The sequence below is a fragment of the Eleutherodactylus coqui genome, chromosome 9, assembly GCF_035609145.1.
Source record: "Eleutherodactylus coqui strain aEleCoq1 chromosome 9, aEleCoq1.hap1, whole genome shotgun sequence".
Lineage (NCBI taxonomy): Eukaryota > Metazoa > Chordata > Amphibia > Anura > Eleutherodactylidae > Eleutherodactylus > Eleutherodactylus coqui.
Window position 1 is genome coordinate 41,710,690 of NC_089845.1, and position 18,737 is coordinate 41,729,426.

Genomic DNA, 18,737 nt, shown 5'->3' on the forward strand with positions numbered 1-18,737 from the left:
CACAGCTCCTGGATTTCTACATTTTCTAAGTGGCAATTTTAGTAGAAATAAGGTTTTTGCAATTCATATTTATTAAAAAAGTAATGCTCTAGTTCACTCTGTACATGGAGTTTCTCCTCCGCACCATACATAGAACAGAGCACAACTTCTTCCAACAGTGCAAAGACAATTGGATGGTGCAGGCAGATCAATAAATTATGCGTTTCTTGAACAGAACTCTGTTTTCTACACTGTATGGAGAGAAGGGGGAAATGGGCTCTTTTTTATTTTTCAAGACATAGATTAATAATAATATATACTAATATAGGACAATATTTATTACCATTTTTTAAAAATACGGATTATTGATCTATTCAATATTACTAAAACATACCAGGAAATTCTACCTTAGATTAGTAATTGCCAATCCAACTATAAATTTTATAAAAGTTTTATAAAAACTTGATTAATAAAAAAAATAAAATAAATAAAGTAAATGCATTGCCATAATATCCAATCCAAATCTAGTTCTCATTTCTCACAATGGGGCTTTTGCAATGTATATTTCTTATTAACAGGAGACCTATGTAATCCTCAGCATTTCAGCTATGGAATGGAAACAATGGAAGCTTTTAAGAAAGGCTGCTTATGTGAGGATATCCTTAAGGAACAGAAAAAAATTCAAGAAGCCGATCTTGTGATCTTCCAGGTAATTTAAGATTTAACTTTAGATTTTATGACTTTTAGGGCACTGTCATGTATGTACAGTAAAGAAAATGTAGTTAAGTGTTAAGGCAGCAGAAATGTAGTCCTAAGCTCTCTCTCACGACCTGAAGGTTGCGAGTTCAATCCCTGAATTGTTCAGGTAGCCGGCTCAAGGTTGACTCAGCATCCCATCTTTCCAATGTCGGTAAAATGAGTACCCAGCTTGGTGGGGGGGAGGGGGTAATAAATTACCTGAATGCGCTGCAGAATAAGTTGGTGCTAAACTAAAATAAATAAAATAGTAGCCAAGCATCTTTCTTGGCTCCATCATTTGGCAGATCATAATAAGGTGATCATCACTTATGGGCTGTTCACATACACTTTCCCCTGTCATAAAATCACACTGAAACCACCAGGATCTATTGTCTTTTATACTGTATAATGTGTCTGATGAGGTTAAAATGTACCTCCAGGGGTTAAAAAAAAGTTGAGGGTCCCCAAGATAAGCTTTTGCACCCGGGTCCATGAGCCTTTAGCTACGCCCCTGCCTCCTACATACCTTTTGTGAAGCATTTCCCTTCAAAGCTTAACAGTCTGTGTTAGAGAAAATACCCTAACTGTATATTCACCTATATCCGATGCAGATTCCGTCCCTAAAACCATGGCAGAAGTCCACGGCTAAGCCACATATTTCTGAACGTATGTTTTGCTGTGGATCCACTTGTAGACTTAGCCCTGTCAATGGGCAAAATCCATGTGCAGATCCACATGAAGAAGTGGTATATCGCTTCTTTATGCAAATCCGAAATTTTTGATGCAGTTTTTTATGCTAAGCTCAGTTACAGATACAAAAGAAAGGAGAAGAAAGTCTTTCCGTATAGATATCTTCACACGGTAGAATCTGACTTAGATTTTTCCATGCGGATTCCACTTTTAAAACCACATTAGAAATCAGCAAAGCACACATCAAAATATGCGGATTAACCACTGATTTCTAATGTGGTTTTAAAAAACAACATAAAAAATTGTCACAAAAGGTGGAATCACACATCAAGGTCTAAATTCGCACCAAAAGGCACCTGCAGATTTTGATGTGGATTTTGGTTCGGATTTTCACTGCAGGATTTACTCATTGAATTCAATGGATGAATTCCGCATTGAAAATTAATGGCATTTCAGCAACATATAGAGCGTGCTGCTGATTCTCAAATTCGGAGTGTATTCTATTTTTCACTTCTTCAGATTTTTTTTGCTGTGATTGAATGGTCTTTTGTTAAAACCTCCGTCACTTATACTGCATTGTGTATTGCTGCCTGCATTTCACTGTGTGTGAACTCCCAAAAAATTGCATGTGATTCCAGCCAAGAGGCTGCTGCCTGACTTCCATGGGTGGCTTGTAGAAGAACCAAGAATAGTAGTTGTGGAACCGGTTTAGCACAGAGTAATTTACTTTAACATATACTGTAGAATTACAGTCTAGAGGTGTTCATATCATTATGTAAATTTATAGGGGTTATCCCAAAATCAGAAGTTATCCCCAATAGGGGGGATCATGTCAGATATTGGGATAACCCCTTTAACTTTGCCAAAATGTATTATCACATAGGGTTCCTTCAAAAAAAAAATCTGTGTTTTTAAAAAGCTATTGTACTTCAAGCAATTTTCTTAAAGCTAAGGTGTTTTCACATGACAGTTTTAGTGCTCAGTTTTTTGTGAGCCAAGACCAGGAGTGGGTCCAAAATATGGAAGTACTGCAAATCTTTCAATTTATATTTTCTCTCCACTCATGTGTCATGTGAAACGCCCTCAGTTCCATGGGGGGGGGGGGGGGGGTTGACATTTTTTCTTAATATTATTACTACATTTTGTGTAAGCATTTTTTTTCTCTGCTGTCCTATTGGGCCTTCTTCCCACGGACGGATTTCCGCCACGTAATACGCGGCGGAAATCCGCTGTGTTGCCCACTGCTATTAGGTTCTATTGAACCTAATAGCCCAATGCCACCGCAGAATTCCGCACCGTAAAATCACCCGTCCTCACCCGCGGCATGCTCTATTTGCCGCGGGTGTACGCGCGGACGGCTTCCATTGCAGTTAATGGAAGCCGTCCGTCACGCTATCTTCCGCTGTAGCACAGCGGAAGATAGCGTGAAACCACTTCTCCGCCTACCGCCGCCGCGTCATTTGACGAGGCCGGCGCGTCACATGATGCTGCGACGCGCCACGTGCTCTATTGCGCATTCGCGCCGAAGCGTCATGTGGGACGTGGGACGACGGATCCAGAGGTAAGTTTGGGGTCTCTGGGGGGTGCCGTGTGAAGCCGGCCTTAGTTGAATAGCCATTTGAAAGAGTTTTTTGGGTAAAAAATGTAGCAGTCTGTTACTTTAGAATCTATGGCAAAATATTGAAAAGCCTATATACACAACATTTTTGTTTTTGCCATTTTTGGAGCTTGTGGTGGTTTTAAGTTTTGTGGTAGCTTTTTTCCATAGGATTCCTATAGGACTTGAAAATTGTCAGAAAAATATTGTCAAAAAATTCGGTAGAAATGTAACAAAATGAAAGCAACCAACAGCAAAAACGCTTGTACAAATGCTAGAAATCCATGTAATCTTTCACAAGGATTTCAAAAAGTGCTGAAAACACAAAAAACTGTCTTATTCAGCACATGCTGCACTTTGGGCAAAAAAAGCACCCACAATGCCACAAACCAAAATACTTCTCATCTAGTGGTCTGTATATTTCACTGTAGTCCTTTATAGTAACTTTTGGCCAAAGTGTTTTTGACCTACAAATGAACATTATGAAAAAATTGCTGCAAAAAAGCCTCAAACTGCTCTGTGTATTCAGCCTCATTGTGCCTGTTTGTTTTCAGTTTCCCTTGTACTGGTTCAGTTTCCCGGCAATCATGAAGGGCTGGATAGATCGGTGCTTTGTACAAGGCTTTGCCTTCGACATCCCACGCTGTTATGACACTGGATTACTTGGGGTATGCTATGCCAGTACAACTATATTGCCTCACGATATATAGTGTGTATATGTGTCTTTCAGTGTGGATAGGTGGCATCCAGATATATTTATGTTGCAGATACCGCATTAGTTGTGCACTGTATTCAAACGCATGTAAAAGAGTTTTTCATAGCTGTTTGTTATAAGCGTTTTAGTGGTGTTTTTTTCCTTTTCTTTTTTGTGACATTTTGAGAACTCCTTTCTTCTGGCTTTTGTGAAGTCTTATAGAGGAGTCGATAGAAAAAAACAACAGAAGATACAAAAAAATGACTCAAAAGCGCTTCAACATGTTTACCACTCATGTCTAATAGTATAAACCTAGATCACAGTGACTAATGCTGGATGATACATTTCATGCATCTTTATTTAGACACTTTTAGCTGACTTGTATCTGTTAGTATGCAGCAATTTTGGCACACAGTCACATTTAAGGGCTCCTGTCCACGGGTAATCTTGCATTGCATTACTCATTCCGGTCACGAGTAACGCAGTGCATGCTTTCCCTAGCGTCGCTATGGAAAGCGCAGCCCCCTGTCCATGAGCGGAGAATCATAGCGATTCTGCGCTCGCGGGACTCAAATCGCAGCATGCTGCGATTTGCTGCAATTTTCCACGGTCAGCCTATCTGTCAGATAGGCTCACCGCAGAGAACTCACAATTCTCTCCCCGGCTCCCGGGAGCTCTATCGGTAGTGATATTCCGCCTCGTCTGTGGACAGGGGGCCTTAGCCATGCCCCTTTCCCATTAATCCATTCTTCTTGGTGACTGAGGGGCAATGGATTTTCCTTTTTGGTGCGTGTATTACATAAATAAGTCTAAAATTTGATGCAACATTAAGCCAAAAATGCAGCAAATTTTAGAATATTCCATGAAAGGGTATAGGTGCAATCACATATGTTAATCTGACCTGCTGCATTTATAGATCATTGAATAATCTATAGGCTTTAAAGCAATATTTGGCAGGAGTATTTTTTTTTTGTATTATTGCTCTACCTTTTTCTATCATTTTGTACTGGTGACCCTGAAGTTTTTAAAGTTAGTAAAGGTTCGCTTTTGGTTATACTACTTCACGTGATTTGGTCATTTCTGCAACATTCAATTTCAGTATTAGGGTATTCAGCGACTAAGTGAAAAGATATGATCATAGAACCATAGAATGGTAGCGCTGGAAGGGACCTCCAGGGTCATCGGGTCCAACCCCCCGCTCAATGCAGGATCATTAAATCATTCCAGACAGATGTCTATCCAGTCTGTTTGTAGACTTCCATTGAAGCAGAACTCACCACCTCCCGTGGTAACCTGTTCCACTCATTGATCACCCTCACTGTCTAATATCTAATCTGGGTTCCTCCCTCTCAGTTTCATCCCATTGCTTCTAGTCTTTCCTTGTGCAAATGAGAACAGGGCTGATTCCTCTGCAGTGTGACAGTCCTTCAGATATTTGTGTTATTGTTGTTAGCCGTTTAGTTGTTCACGACCCTTAGTGACCCTAAAGACGAGCCCCCTCCATGTTTTTCGGTTTTGCACTGCTTCTTTCAGTTATGTCATATCCATACCAGTAACAGCTTTGACAGTATCAAGCAAATATTTGTAGACGGCTATTAAGCCTCCTCTTAGCCTTTTTTTGCAAGATAAACATTCCCAGATCCTTTAACTGTTCCTCATAGGACATGATTTGCAGACCGCTTACCATCTTGGTAACACTTCTCTGAACTTGCTCCAGTTTGTCAGTGTCTTTTTAAAATTGGAATGTCCAGAACTTGACACAGTATACCAGATGAGATTTGGCCAAGGAAGAGTAGAGGGGGATAATGACCTCACGTGATCTAGACTCTATGCTTTTCTTAATACATCCCACAATTGAGTTTGCCTTTTTTTGCTACTGCATCACACTGTTGACTCAAGTTCAGTCATGATGACAATAAAAGAAGGACATTGTAAGTGAAAGTCTAAATAATTTGTAACACAAATTAATTGTATGCTCTAATTAAAAAAAATAAAAAATTATAGAAAGCGGCCACATACTCACTGATACATTGATACAAGAGGGAAGGCATACAAACCACATATCCCACAAACATGCAAAGTCCAGACTGATATATGGAGGAGCCAAAAACAGACACATGTGATGACACTGATAAGACAACCACTCACACCCATCTTTATAATGAGGGGGGTGGTTGCTTAGTGTTAATTCCTGCACAAGAAAGTCAAATACAAGATGTCAGACCACATGATATGTGTAGTGCACCATGCAGGATTGCAACCTATCAATGTCACCAGATTTGAAACCAGCAAGCTGCCCTGAGGAGGAAGAATAGAGGGGTATAATTACCTCACGTGATCTAGAGTCTATAATTTTCTTAATACATCCCAAAATTGATTTTGCCTTTTTTGGTACTGCATCACACTGTTGACTCATGTTCTGTCATGATGACAATAAAAGAAGGACGTTGTAGGTAAAGTCTAAATTATTTGTAACACAAATTAATTGTATGCTCTAATTTCTGTGTTGCCCAGGGTAAAAGAGCATTACTTTCATTTACGACTGGTGGAACAGAAGATATGTTCAGTAAAGAAGGCAAAAGTGGTGACATCCGATACCTTCTTTGGCCTATTCAAGTAAGTATTTGCAAATGAATATATATCCAATATACCTTATGTAGCAGAATCTAAAGAAGTACATTGCATGATATCTGCATTACACTTGACAATAGTACAGGATCTTTAGGCCTCATGTCCACGGGGAAAATCAGATCCGCTGCAGATTCTCCATGGAGAATCTGCAGCGGGTCCCTCCTGCCCCGCGGACATGAGCGCTGAAAAGGAGAATAAATAAGAATTAACTCACCTCCCATCCGCTCCGTTTCTTCTCTTCGCGGCGGCGTCATCTTCTCTCGTCACGGCCGGATCTTCATTCTTCGGCTTGGCGGATCTGCATGATGACGTCGGTGACGTGCCCCGCGCATGCGCCGGGCCGAAGCAAAATGATCCGGCCGCGACTGAGAGAACATGGCACGGCGCCGAAGAGAAGAACCGGAGCGTGTAAGTAAAATATGATTTTTGTGTCCCGCGGATCCGGACAGCTTCCATAGGCTTCAATAGAAGCCCGCGGGAGCCGTCCCCGCGGGAGACCCGCACGAAAATGGAGCATGGTCCAGATTTTTTCATGCTCTATTTTTTTTTTTAAATCACTTTTATTGACCATCCACGGGTATTTATCTACCCCGCGGGTGGTCAATGCATCCCTATGGGGTGCGGATCCGCTGCGGATTTTAATTCTTATTTTGCCCGTGGACATGAGCCCTTAGTCAATTTCACATTAGCATAATACAGGCGCATTTTTTGTGTCCATATTTGGCTCATAGAAAATTGGCTTTAACCCCTTGAGTGGCTTGCCTGGAAATTTTCCAGGATGAGCTCCACGTCCCATAGCGATATAGCCCGGAAGATTTCCAGGCTATGTATCACTATGGGAGCTGCAGAGCACAATGCCACAAGCTGTGGCATTGTGCTCTGCCTGCACAGTCCCACAGAGAACAAAGCAGGACATTGAGAAGCAGGAAGATATTGCCGATATACAGGTTGCTATAGAGCCCATCGGCTTGTCAGAAGCAAGCCGATGGTCTCTGTTGCAGGGAGAGCTGGTGCTTGGCTGTCAGAGGACAGCTAGGTACCAGCTCTTACAGCAGAGATCAGAGAAAACCTCCGATCTCTTCCTGTGTTAACCCTTTACATGCTGCAGTCTATGTGACTGCAGCATGTAAAGGACTGTCACCATGGGACCCCCCAGAATGTGATCAGGGAGTCCTGATGGGTCTCTGTGGAAGTCCCCTAAAGGGCCAAAAATAAAAAAAAAGTTTAAAAAAAAGTAAAAAATTATAAAAAATAAATAAAATTAAAAACACTTGTCTCCCTTTACTTTGTGAAAAATTCAAAATAAAATTAGACATGTGGTATCCCTGCGTTGTAATGACCCAGAGAAGGAAGTTAGTACATTATTTAACCCCTTACTGACACAGTCCCTTTTTTTCTTCTTTCCCCATTTCTTTTTTTCCTCCCCCGTTTAAAAAATCATAACTCCTTTATTTATCCATCAACGTCGCTGTCTGAGGGCTTGTTTTTTGCAGAATGAGTTATATTTTTCAATGGTGCCATTTAAAGTACCATATAATGTACTGAAAAACTTTTACAAAAATCTAAGTGGAGTAAAATGAAAGAAAAATGACATTCCACCATCCTTCAGTGCGTTTTGTTTCTACGGCACACAAACTGCAACAAAAATGACCTGATAACTTTATTCTACGGGTCAGTATGATTGCTACGATACCAAATGGTGTATACTTTTTTTTACTATAGCACTTGTATTTTTTTTCAGACATTTAATTTTTTTTAATTATTTTCTGCTGCATCTTCTGCGCGAAATAACTTTTTTATTTTTCCATCGACGTACTTGAACAAGGGCTCATTTTTTTGCGGGACGTCCTGTAGTTAACGTTGGTACCATTTTGGAATACATACGACTTTTTGATTGCTTTTTATTGCATTTTTTCTGGGAGACAGGATGACTGAAAAAGTGCATTTCTGGCGTTCTTTTTTTTTTTGGATTACGTTCACCGTGGGGGGTAAAAAATTCACTATTTTGATAGATCAGACATTTACGGACGCGGTGATACTGAATATGTATTTTTCTTTTATGATTTAGATTTTTTTATTATAGATATGGCAAAAGGAGGGTGATTTACCTTGTATTACTTTTTTTCCCTAATCTCCCTACAAATTTTTTCACAAAAGTTATGCAATACATTATATATACCTAAAAATGATGCCATCAAAAAATACAACTTCTCCAGCAAAAAACAAGCCCTCACATGGCCGTGTCAATGGGAAAATGAAAAAGTTATGGCTCTTGGAACGCGACTGCAAAATTAGTTGAAATTAAATGATTGGCCCTTTTAAAAAACCTGCCCTGATGGGCACACAGGGGGGTAGGAAACCCGCCACTCAAGGGGTTAAACTTTGTGTAACGGCTCAGGTATAAAAACTGAATATTTTATGTGTGTGTGTGTATATGTGTGTATGTATATGTGTGTGTGTGTGTGTGTATGTATATATATATATATATATATATATATATATATATATATATGTATATATATGTATATGTGTATATGTATAGATATATAGATATATAGATATATATAGTTGCAAATCAGAAAATAAAGTCTACATGTTAATTATATTCACTTTTGCATCCCTCAGCATGGCATAATGCACTTCTGTGGATTTCAAGTCCTTGCTCCTCAAATATCCTATGCACCAGAGTATGTGAGTGAAGACAGAAGAAAAGAAATGCTGAATAAATGGGCCCACAGACTAGAGAACATTTGGGATGAAAATCCTATAGATTGTACACCGCCTTGGTACTTCCACTAGATATTTGGTGCTTCTGTGAGGCCTTCGTCACACGGGCTTTTTTTCGCGCGATTTGCGGATCGCATGACGGATGCGCATCCGCAAATCGCGTGACCGATGCCCAAAAATCGCCCGAAAATCTGCTCCTAGCCGCGTTTCATTAGAAACGGGCCGGAGCTGTCCAGCACATTGCATTCAATGGAGCCGGCAATACAGCCGGCTCCATTGAAAGCAATGCGCTGCGGGCGAGCGCAGGATGAATTGTCGGGAAGGGCTTAAATATATAAGCCCTTCCCTGCAATTCATCCAGAAATGTGTTAAAATAAAAAAAAAATATATACTTACCTTGTCCCGGCAGACGGAGTTCAGCGCGGCCGGCCTGCAGTGGGTGTGAAGGGGGTGTGTCTCAAAGCTGCCCCTGATTGGCTCAGCCTGAGCCAATCAGAGGCAGGTCTCACTCACACCCATTCATGAATTCATGCTGTATTGCCGGCTCCATTGAATTCAATGGGCAAACATTGTTCTTCTCTGCCACAGCTGTTACAGCTGTGGCAGAGAAGAATGATTTGTCTTCTATATGTTCTCAATGGGGTCGGCGCTGCTGCCGCCGGCCCCATTGAGCGCATATAGAGAAGAGAACAGGAATCGCAGATCGTAGATAGGTGCGATCTGCGATTTCTGTTCTATAATTTATCGGACGAGCGCATAAAAAGCGCTCATGTGTCCGATACAATTGCAAAGCAATGGTTTTAAAAAATCGCCATGCGCATGCGCAAATCGCGTGAAAAATCGCCCGTCTGACTGAGGCCTGAAACAGCAGATTAGGTAGAAGAAAACATCCATCTGTTGTTCTACACAACGTGTTAACCTCTTTCCTCGCAATAAGGGTGCATTCACATGGGCGAGAGCGAGTCGCATCCAACATTCTGGGGTGTAATTGATATTGCGCAGAGCACTGACACCCTGTCCGTGTGCTGTGTGATGTGCGGGAGACCGAACATCTGTATGTTCTGTTCTAGTGCAAGATTCGCCCAGAAATAGAAAATGCTGTGATTTTATTGCCCATGTAAATACCATCATTGCAAATAATGGGTTGTATTTTTGTGCGTATTGCAACGGACAAAACCAGCATGTTTTTTTTTACCATGGAATTGCACCCTTAGTGCTCTTTAGACACCAAAGATAGCGAGCAGAACATAGTGATCGGGTTCCCATGTTATGAAAGCACCAGCTATGTATTGCATTTATATTCATATATTATTAGATGGAAAAAACTAAATACATTTAATTGTAATAAAATTGTAATAAATCTCTATCAGTTTCTTGAGTATGTAGTACTACGGTAGTTGACATTCCCAGCTTCGCCCAAGTTAATTTGGTACAGGTATAATTTTATGGAGTCATGGATACTTCAGAGGAACCAAGGAATAAAATATGTATACACATAAAGGAGTGTTAGATTCTCCTCAGACTGCATGTATTGATGTCCCTCTGCAGAATGTACCACCCCTCCCACTGTCCTCACTTTTTACTCTTAAAGGTAACGCCCCTTTTTATTCAAATTTACCCCTAGACTGGAGGTTGCAGCTCCTTCTTACCCTTAAAGGGATGCTCCATCCCTGCAGTCCATGGCTGCTTCTTTATGTACTTTACAGCCTGTCAGTATATGCACATAGAGGTCAGTTAGGTTCTCCTCAGTATATACACATTGAGGTCAGTTAGATTCTCCTCTGTATATTTACATAGAGGTGAGGTAGATTCTCCTCAGTATATATACACAGGTCAGTTATACTCTCCTCAGTATATATACACAGAGGTCAATTATATTCTCCTCAGTACATACACATAGAGGGGAGATAGATTCTCCTCAGCATATACACATAGAGGTGAGTTAGATCCTCCTCAGTATATACACATAGAGGTGTACACATGGTATGTAAGGCCGAATGAAGACAATGTCCATCTAGTTCAGCCTATTTAACCTCCTTGTTGATCCAGAGGAAGGCAAAAAAAACCAAGAACCAAAAGCCAATTAGCCCTATTGGGCGAAAAATTTCTTCCTGACTACCTAATGGCAGTCAGACTAATCCCTGGATCAACCTCTAGTAGTTCCTACCTGTTTATATGCCCAGATCAACATCCCTCTGGTCACCTAAAATCTATATCCTGTAATATCTTTCTGCTCTAGAAATACATCTAGTCTCTCTTAAACTCCTCTATGGATTTTGCCATCACCACGTCCTCAGGCAGAGAGTTCCACAGTCTCACTGCTCTTACAGTAAAGAACCCTTTTCTGTGTTGGCGATGAAACCTGCTTTCTTCAAGATGTAGTGGATGCCCTTTTGTTACCGTCACAGTCCTGGGTATAAACAGACCGTGGCAGAGATCCTTGTATTGTCCCCTCATGTATTTATACATAGTTATTTGATCACCCCTTAGCCGTCTTTTTTCCAGGGTAAATAATCCCAATTTTGATGCCTCTCTGGGTATTCCAGTCCCTTCATTCTATATATTAATTTAGTTGCCCTTCTTTGAACCGGCTCAAGCACTGTAACATCTTTCCTGAGCACCGGTGACCAGAACTGTGCGCAGTATTCCATGTGGGGCCCGACAAGTGCCTTATATAGTGGAAGTATAATGTTCTCATCCCTCGCCCCTATACCTCTTTTAATGCACCCCAAGACTTTATTTGCTTTTGCAGCAGCTGACTGGCATTAGGTACTCCAGTTTAATTTACAATCCACTAATACCCCTAGGTCTTTTTCCATATCACTTTTCCCAAGCTGTACCCCGTTTAGTGTATATTGGTGACATCCGTTTCTCTTGCCCATGTGCATAACCTTACATTTATCAACATTGAACTTCATTTGCCATTTTTCTGCCCAAGCCCCCAGCTTATCTACCTCAGTTTGCAGCTGTCCCTTGTCTTCCGTTGCATTGATTATCTTGTATAATTTTGTGTCATCTGCAAATATTGATATTTTACTGTGCAGCCCCCACTATCAGGTCGTTGATAAATATATTGAACAGAATGGGGCCCAATACTGAACCCTTTGGCCCCCTACTAGTGACGGTGGCCCAATCTGAGTATGAACTGTTGGTTACCACCCTCTGCCTTCTATCTCTGAGCCAATTCTTTACCCAGATGCACACGTTTTCATCCAATCCGAGCTGTCTTATTTTATATATCAGCCTATTATGTGACACGGTGTCAAATGCTTTAGAGAAGTCCAGATATACAAGATCAATAGACTCTCCCAGGTCCAGCCTAGAACCTACTTCATCATAAAAGCTGATCAGATTGGTCTGACATGATCAACCCTTCATGAACCCATGCTGGTGAGGAGTTATTCCGTTGTTCTCCTTGAGGTATTCTTTAATGGCATCTCTCAAAAACCCCTAGAATATTTTTCCAGTTACTGAAGTGAGACTTACCGGCCTGTAGTTACCAGGCTCTCTTTTGGACCCCTTTTTGTATATTGGAACTACATTGGCAATGCGCCAATCCAGTGGTACAACCCCGGTCTTGATAGTGTCCATAAATATTAGAAATAGCAGCTTAGCTATCACATCACTTAGTTCCGTTAGATCCCTTGGGTGTATTCCATCAGGCCAAGGCGATTTAGCGGTTCTGCACTTCCTCCTGCGTTAGGTATGTAATATATTGTGAGGGGTTCATTTCATTTCCCTGCATCTCATGTAACATCTCCTTTTCCTTTGTGAATACACTTGAAAAGAAACTATTTAATAGGTTTGGCTCCCCCCCATCGTCTTCTATGATTTCTCCTGCATTATTTGTTAAAGGGCCAGTGCTCTCAGTGCAAATCTGTTTGCTGTTAATATAGTTGAAGAATAGTTTGGGGTTGTTTTTGCTCTCTTTGGCGATCCGTCTTTCTGCCTCCTCCTTAGCAATTTTGATTCTCCTCAGTATATACACATAAAGGTGAAGTAGATTCTCAGTATTTGCACACAGAGGTGAGGTAGATACTCCTCTGTATATACACATAGAGGTGAGGTAGATACTAGAAATGAGCGAACGTGCTCGGCCCCGCCCCTTTTTCGCCCGAGTACCGCGATTTTCGAGTACTTCCGTACTCGGGCGAAAAAATTCGGGGGGCGCCGTGGCGGCGCGGGGGGTTGCGGCGGGGAGTGGGGGGGAGAGGGAGAGAGAGAGGGCTCCCCCCTGTTCCCCGCTGCTACCCCCCGCACCGCCGCGCCTCTCCCCGCCCCCCGGTGCCCCCCGAATCTTTACGCGCGAGTACAGAAGTACTCGAAAATGGCGGTACTCGGGTGCGTAAGTACTCATTACGAGTACGTTCGCTCATCTCTAGTAGATACTCCTATGTATATACACATGGAGGTGAGGTAGGCTCTCCTCAGTATATACACATAGAGCTTAGATGGATTCTCCTCAGTATATGCACATAAAGGTGAGGTAGATTCTCCTCAGTATATACACACAGAGGTGAGGTAGATTCTCCTCAGTATATGCACAAAGAGGTGAGGTAGATTCTCTTAAGTATATAAACATAGAGCTCAGGGAGATTCTCCTCAGTATATGCACACAGGTCAGTTAGATTCTCCTCAGTATATGCAGTGCCCCGCACAGAAATGTCACTCATCCGCCGCCGGCTCTGGTCTGCCCATGCGCTGGCTGCCTGGCAAGCCAGCACATCAAACAGCCGGAGCCGGTGGGCGTGCATGAGTACGTGCTGGTCGCCGCAGGATCCGACCCGCCCGTCTGCAGGCGGCCATAGATAGATATGAGAGAGACAGATAGATATGATAGAGACAGATAGATAGATATATCTGTATCTCTCATCTATCTGTCTCATATCTATATCTCATATCTATCTGTCTCCATCTATCTAACAGATATGAGATAGACAGAAAGACATATAGATAGACAGATATATCTGTCTCATCTATCTGCCTCATATCTATCTGTCTCATATCTGTCTATATATCTGTCTCTCTCATATGGGACAGATAGATGAGAGAGACAGATATGAGATAGATTGATTAGAGACAGATAGATAGATAGATAGATAGATAGATGAGAGAAACTAATAGATACAGATAGATAGATGTGAGAAACTAATAGATAAGAGAGACAGATAGATTAGACAGATATATGAGAGAGAGATAGATAGATTTAAGACAGATAGATGAGAGAGACAGATAGAAAGATAAATAGATATGAGACAGATGAGCGAGATAGATGAGAGATAGACGGATATAAGACAGATAGATATGAGACAGATAGATGAGAGGCAGATAGATAGATATGAGATAGATGATAGATGAGAGAGACAGATAGATAGATATTAGACAGATAGATATGAGAGAGACAGATAGATGAGAGAAACAAATAGATGAGAAAGACAGATAGATTAGACAGATTGATAAATATGAGACACAGATATGAGATATATCTGTCTGTTTCTTATCTATCTATTTGTCTCTTATCTATCTATCTGTCTGTCTCTTATCTGTCAGACTCTTACCTGTCTGTTTCTCTCATATCTATCTATCTCTTATCTATCTATCTTGGACAGATAGATACAAATAGATATGAGAGAGAGATATGAGACAGACAGATATGGGACAGATAGATACATATGGGATAGATAGACAGACAGACAGACAGGGGGCGGACAGGTGCGGAGCTTGTCCATAGCCATTAATGGGAGGAGGCGGGTCGGACTGGGGCTTAGCTCCGCCTCGTCCCGCCCCCTTCCATTGCACAGAACGAGTGGGGAGGAAGAGAGGTGAACCTGCACGGGAAAGGGGAGGTGAAATGGGAGATGGCCTGGTGAGGTCAGCGCACTTGCACCGGCCTCACCAGGCCATATGAACGGGCGCAAACGGTTGATTTGTGCGCCCTTTTACCTGTTTTTTTGCCCCGAACGCAGCGTATATCGGCCGGCCGTGAAAAACGGTCCTGTGAAAGAAGCCTCATACTGATAGCCTGGTCTATTATGGCATAGAGAAGATAAATAACAAGAGAAAACAAAATGCTGATCGATTATTGGTACTAAGAGAGGGTTTTTGGATTCTGACATTGGAAACTAGGTTTCCAGTAGACATGAATGTTAAAACTGACCTACTATACATTTATTAAAAAAACCTTTTTTTTTAAATATCCTGTATGTTGTAACTAACGAATTAATTATTCCTAATAGTTGAGGATTTTACATATAATATTTAATATTCATTAAGCATGTGCTATTTGTCTCATATGATAAATAAGGTTGTTTACATATTTAATATATTTTTAAAAAAGGGATCATTAAAGATTTATAACATCCATATTTGTAAAAAGACAATTTATTATGTATATCTATCTTATAATAGTAATAGCTATAGAAGGAACATACTAATCAAAATTAAATTAATACAGAAGTACAAATACTTTGTGAACATTTCCATTACAGGTATAGTATTAGGCATTATATATTATATATGATGGCACATAATATTGAGTATAAGTTTATTAAATTTTTGTACAATCCGTGGGAGAGGCTTAAACAAATCTGTACAATGTTAATCTAGAATGATTCGGTCAACTTTTGTTAAATGCTTTAAATATCTAACCATGCAGAAAACCATCCAAAAAAGTGTAAAAAAAAAAAAATATATATATATACTCACCTTTTTGCAGCCGCCCAGGATCAGCCATGTCCAGCCGACTCTTCTCCTGAACTGCTTTCTGTAGTATACAGCAGGCGGGATTTAAAATCCCCGCCTGCTGAATGGGCTGCCTCTGATTGGTTCCAGCCCTCAGCCGATCAGAGGCAGCACTCACTCATCCATTCATGAATTCATGAATGGGTGAGTGAGTGCTGCCTCTCATTGGCTGAGCACTGTGACCAATCAGAGGCAGCTCTCAGCTGTTATTTTTTGGATGCTTTTCAGGGAAGGGCTTATATTTGAAGCCCTTCCCCGAAAATTACTACAGCGCTTGCCAGCTCCATTGAATTCAATGGGAGAACAATCTTTAGTATATGTTCTCAATGGGGTCAGCACTGCTGCCGCCGGCCCCATTGAGCGCACATACAAGAGCACAGATTTGCAAAGAGCGCAGTTACATGCGCTCTGCGAATCGTTGTGTCATATAATTTGCGGCACATCCGCATAAAAAAACGGACATGTGACCGATCCCATTGCAAAGCATTGGGTGTATATATATATATGCAGATCGCAAGCGCATCTGCAAATCGGGCAAAAAAAAACGCCCGTGTGACTGAGCCCTCATACTGATTGGCCCATATTTGCCCAGTTATTTATGAGTTAATTATTTTAATGCATTGCCAGCACATTGGATTGTTTTGGTTATAACTCTACTGAGGACTTTGAATTCCCAAGATTGTCTCCGCAAACCTTGTTTATGTTAGATTATGTGACACACTCAGTGATGACTGATACAGGCCAAATATCCGCATATGCAGGCCCAGTTACAGAATATAGCAAACTCACAATATATTCACATTAAGTAAGTTTTCATCCTGGGCACATGGTACTTAATGCAACAGGACATAAACTGACATACTGTGGGTCTCACAGTGGGAGCTGGCCGTGACAACGGGCCTCCCACTGCAACAGCCGGGATCGATGAGAACATTGATCTTTGCTTTTAACTCCTTACATGCTGCAATCAATGAACATCGCAGCATGTTAAAGGGGTTGTCCCGCGCCGAAACGGGTTTTTTTTTTTTTTAAACCCCCCCCCCCGTTCGGCGCGAGACAACCCCGATGCAGGGGTTAAAAAAACCACCCGCACAGCGCTTACCTGCATCCCGGCGGTCCGGCGTCTTCATACTCACCTGCTGAAGATGGCCGCCGGGATCCTCTGTCTCCATGGACCGCAGGGCTTCTGTGTGGTCCATTGCCGATTCCAGCCTCCTGATTGGCTGGAATCGGCACGTGACGGGGCGGAGCTACACGGAGCCACACGGAGCCCCATTCAGAAAAGAAGAAGACCCGGACTGCGCAAGCGCGGCTAATTTGGCCATCGGAGGGCGAAAATTAGTCGGCACCATGGAGACGAGGACGCTAGCAACGGAGCAGGTAAGTATAAAACTTTTTATAACTTCTGTATGGCTCATAATTAATGCACAATGTACATTACAAAGTGCATTATTATGGCCATGCAGAAGTGTATAGACCCACTTGCTGCCTCGGGACAACCCCTTTAAGGGTTCACAGAGGGAGCGCACTCCCTCTATGACATGACTGGAACTCTGTACACTGGTGTCTGGGCCTGCCACAGCCTGCGATCACTATTGTGAGTGATAAGGTAATGAAGTACAGGAGTAATGCAGTGCATTGACATAGTGATCAGAGGTTTCATTGTTCAAGTCATCTACAGGGACATAAAAAGTGTAAAATAAAAAAAAACATACAAAAAAGAACCACCCCCTCACCACCAAAAAACCCTTTTTTACTCACTTTTTCCCATTTGTATTAAAAAAAAACACATAAAAAAAAATACATTTGGTGTTATCGTATCAGTAATGACCTGTTCAATAAATTGATCACACAATTTTTTCTGCGCGGCAAAAAACGTAAACAAAAAAAAAAACCCTTAACAACGGAGGCAAAATGGTTATTTTGTTCATTTTGCCTCCTAAAAAAAACGATAAGGCCTTATTCACACGAGCGTATATCGGCTGCGCTTTCACGGGCGGCTGATGTATACGCTTCCTATCTGATGCATTGGTTTACAATACATCAGTTCAGATGGACGTATTCCCGCAGTGTAAAAGCCCTCGGTCAGCCATGATAGGGCATAGGAGCGCATTTCGGAACTCGAACTATCTTCCTGGCCAGAATACGGCGGCGGCTTCCATAGTCTCTTATGGGAGCCTATGGTAGCTGCTGGAGAAGGGAGGTGGGAAGAATTTTAGCAGCGTGTCTGCTAAAGTCCCAACCCCTTCCCTCCTTCTCCCAGCTCCTTGCTGACTGTTTGAAATGGGAATGGATGGGGCGGGAGATAGTTGCTAAGCTCCCACCCCGTCCTGCCCCCTCCCATTGCTGGCAGCCAACAAGCAGCGAAGCGGGAGCGAGAGCTTAGCACACTAGGTCCCACCCCATCCCATCCTCTTCCCTTGCTGAGAGCTGGAAAGGGGGAGGCAGTTTAGCAGAGCTAAATTGTCTCCCCCTATCCAACCGCAATCTGGACTCGGCGCATATGCGCCGGACCCAGGCCATCTAAACAGGCGTACAAACAGCAGATTTGTGCACCCATTCACGTGATTTTCAGTCGCGCTGTGGCCGTGATACAGCCGACCAAAAATCACTACACTCGTGTGAAAGAGCCCTAAAAGTGATCAAAAACGTTGTATGTATTCCAAAACGGCAACAATAAAAACTACAGCTCATCACACAAAAAACAAGCCCTCACAGAGCTCCTTATGTGGAAAAATAATACAATGATGGGACCTTGAATGATGTAGAAACAACATTTCCAAAAAAAAGGGGTTTTATTGTGTAAAAGTGGAAAAACCTAATAAAAAAAGCAAGGATTTTGGTATTGTCATAATCATAGCAGCCTGAAGAAAGACATTATCATGTCATTTATACTGAGTAACACTATAAAAAAAACAATGGCCGAATTAATGCTTTCTC

At 41.8% G+C, this 18,737-nt stretch overlaps 1 protein-coding gene across 1 annotated transcript in view; it reads left to right on the plus strand.

Moving 5' to 3' along the window:
* Window positions 1-9,159, plus strand: part of NQO2 (N-ribosyldihydronicotinamide:quinone dehydrogenase 2) — a 34,909-nt gene extending 25,750 nt beyond the window's left edge. Inside the window, exons 3-6 of the mRNA XM_066578934.1 lie at window positions 558-688; window positions 3,559-3,672; window positions 6,213-6,314; window positions 8,955-9,159. Coding sequence (XP_066435031.1) covers window positions 558-688; window positions 3,559-3,672; window positions 6,213-6,314; window positions 8,955-9,128 — 521 coding nt within the window. The 3' untranslated portion in view covers window positions 9,129-9,159. The remainder of the gene's footprint in view (window positions 1-557; window positions 689-3,558; window positions 3,673-6,212; window positions 6,315-8,954) is intronic.
* Window positions 9,160-18,737: the final 9,578 nt, after the last annotated feature.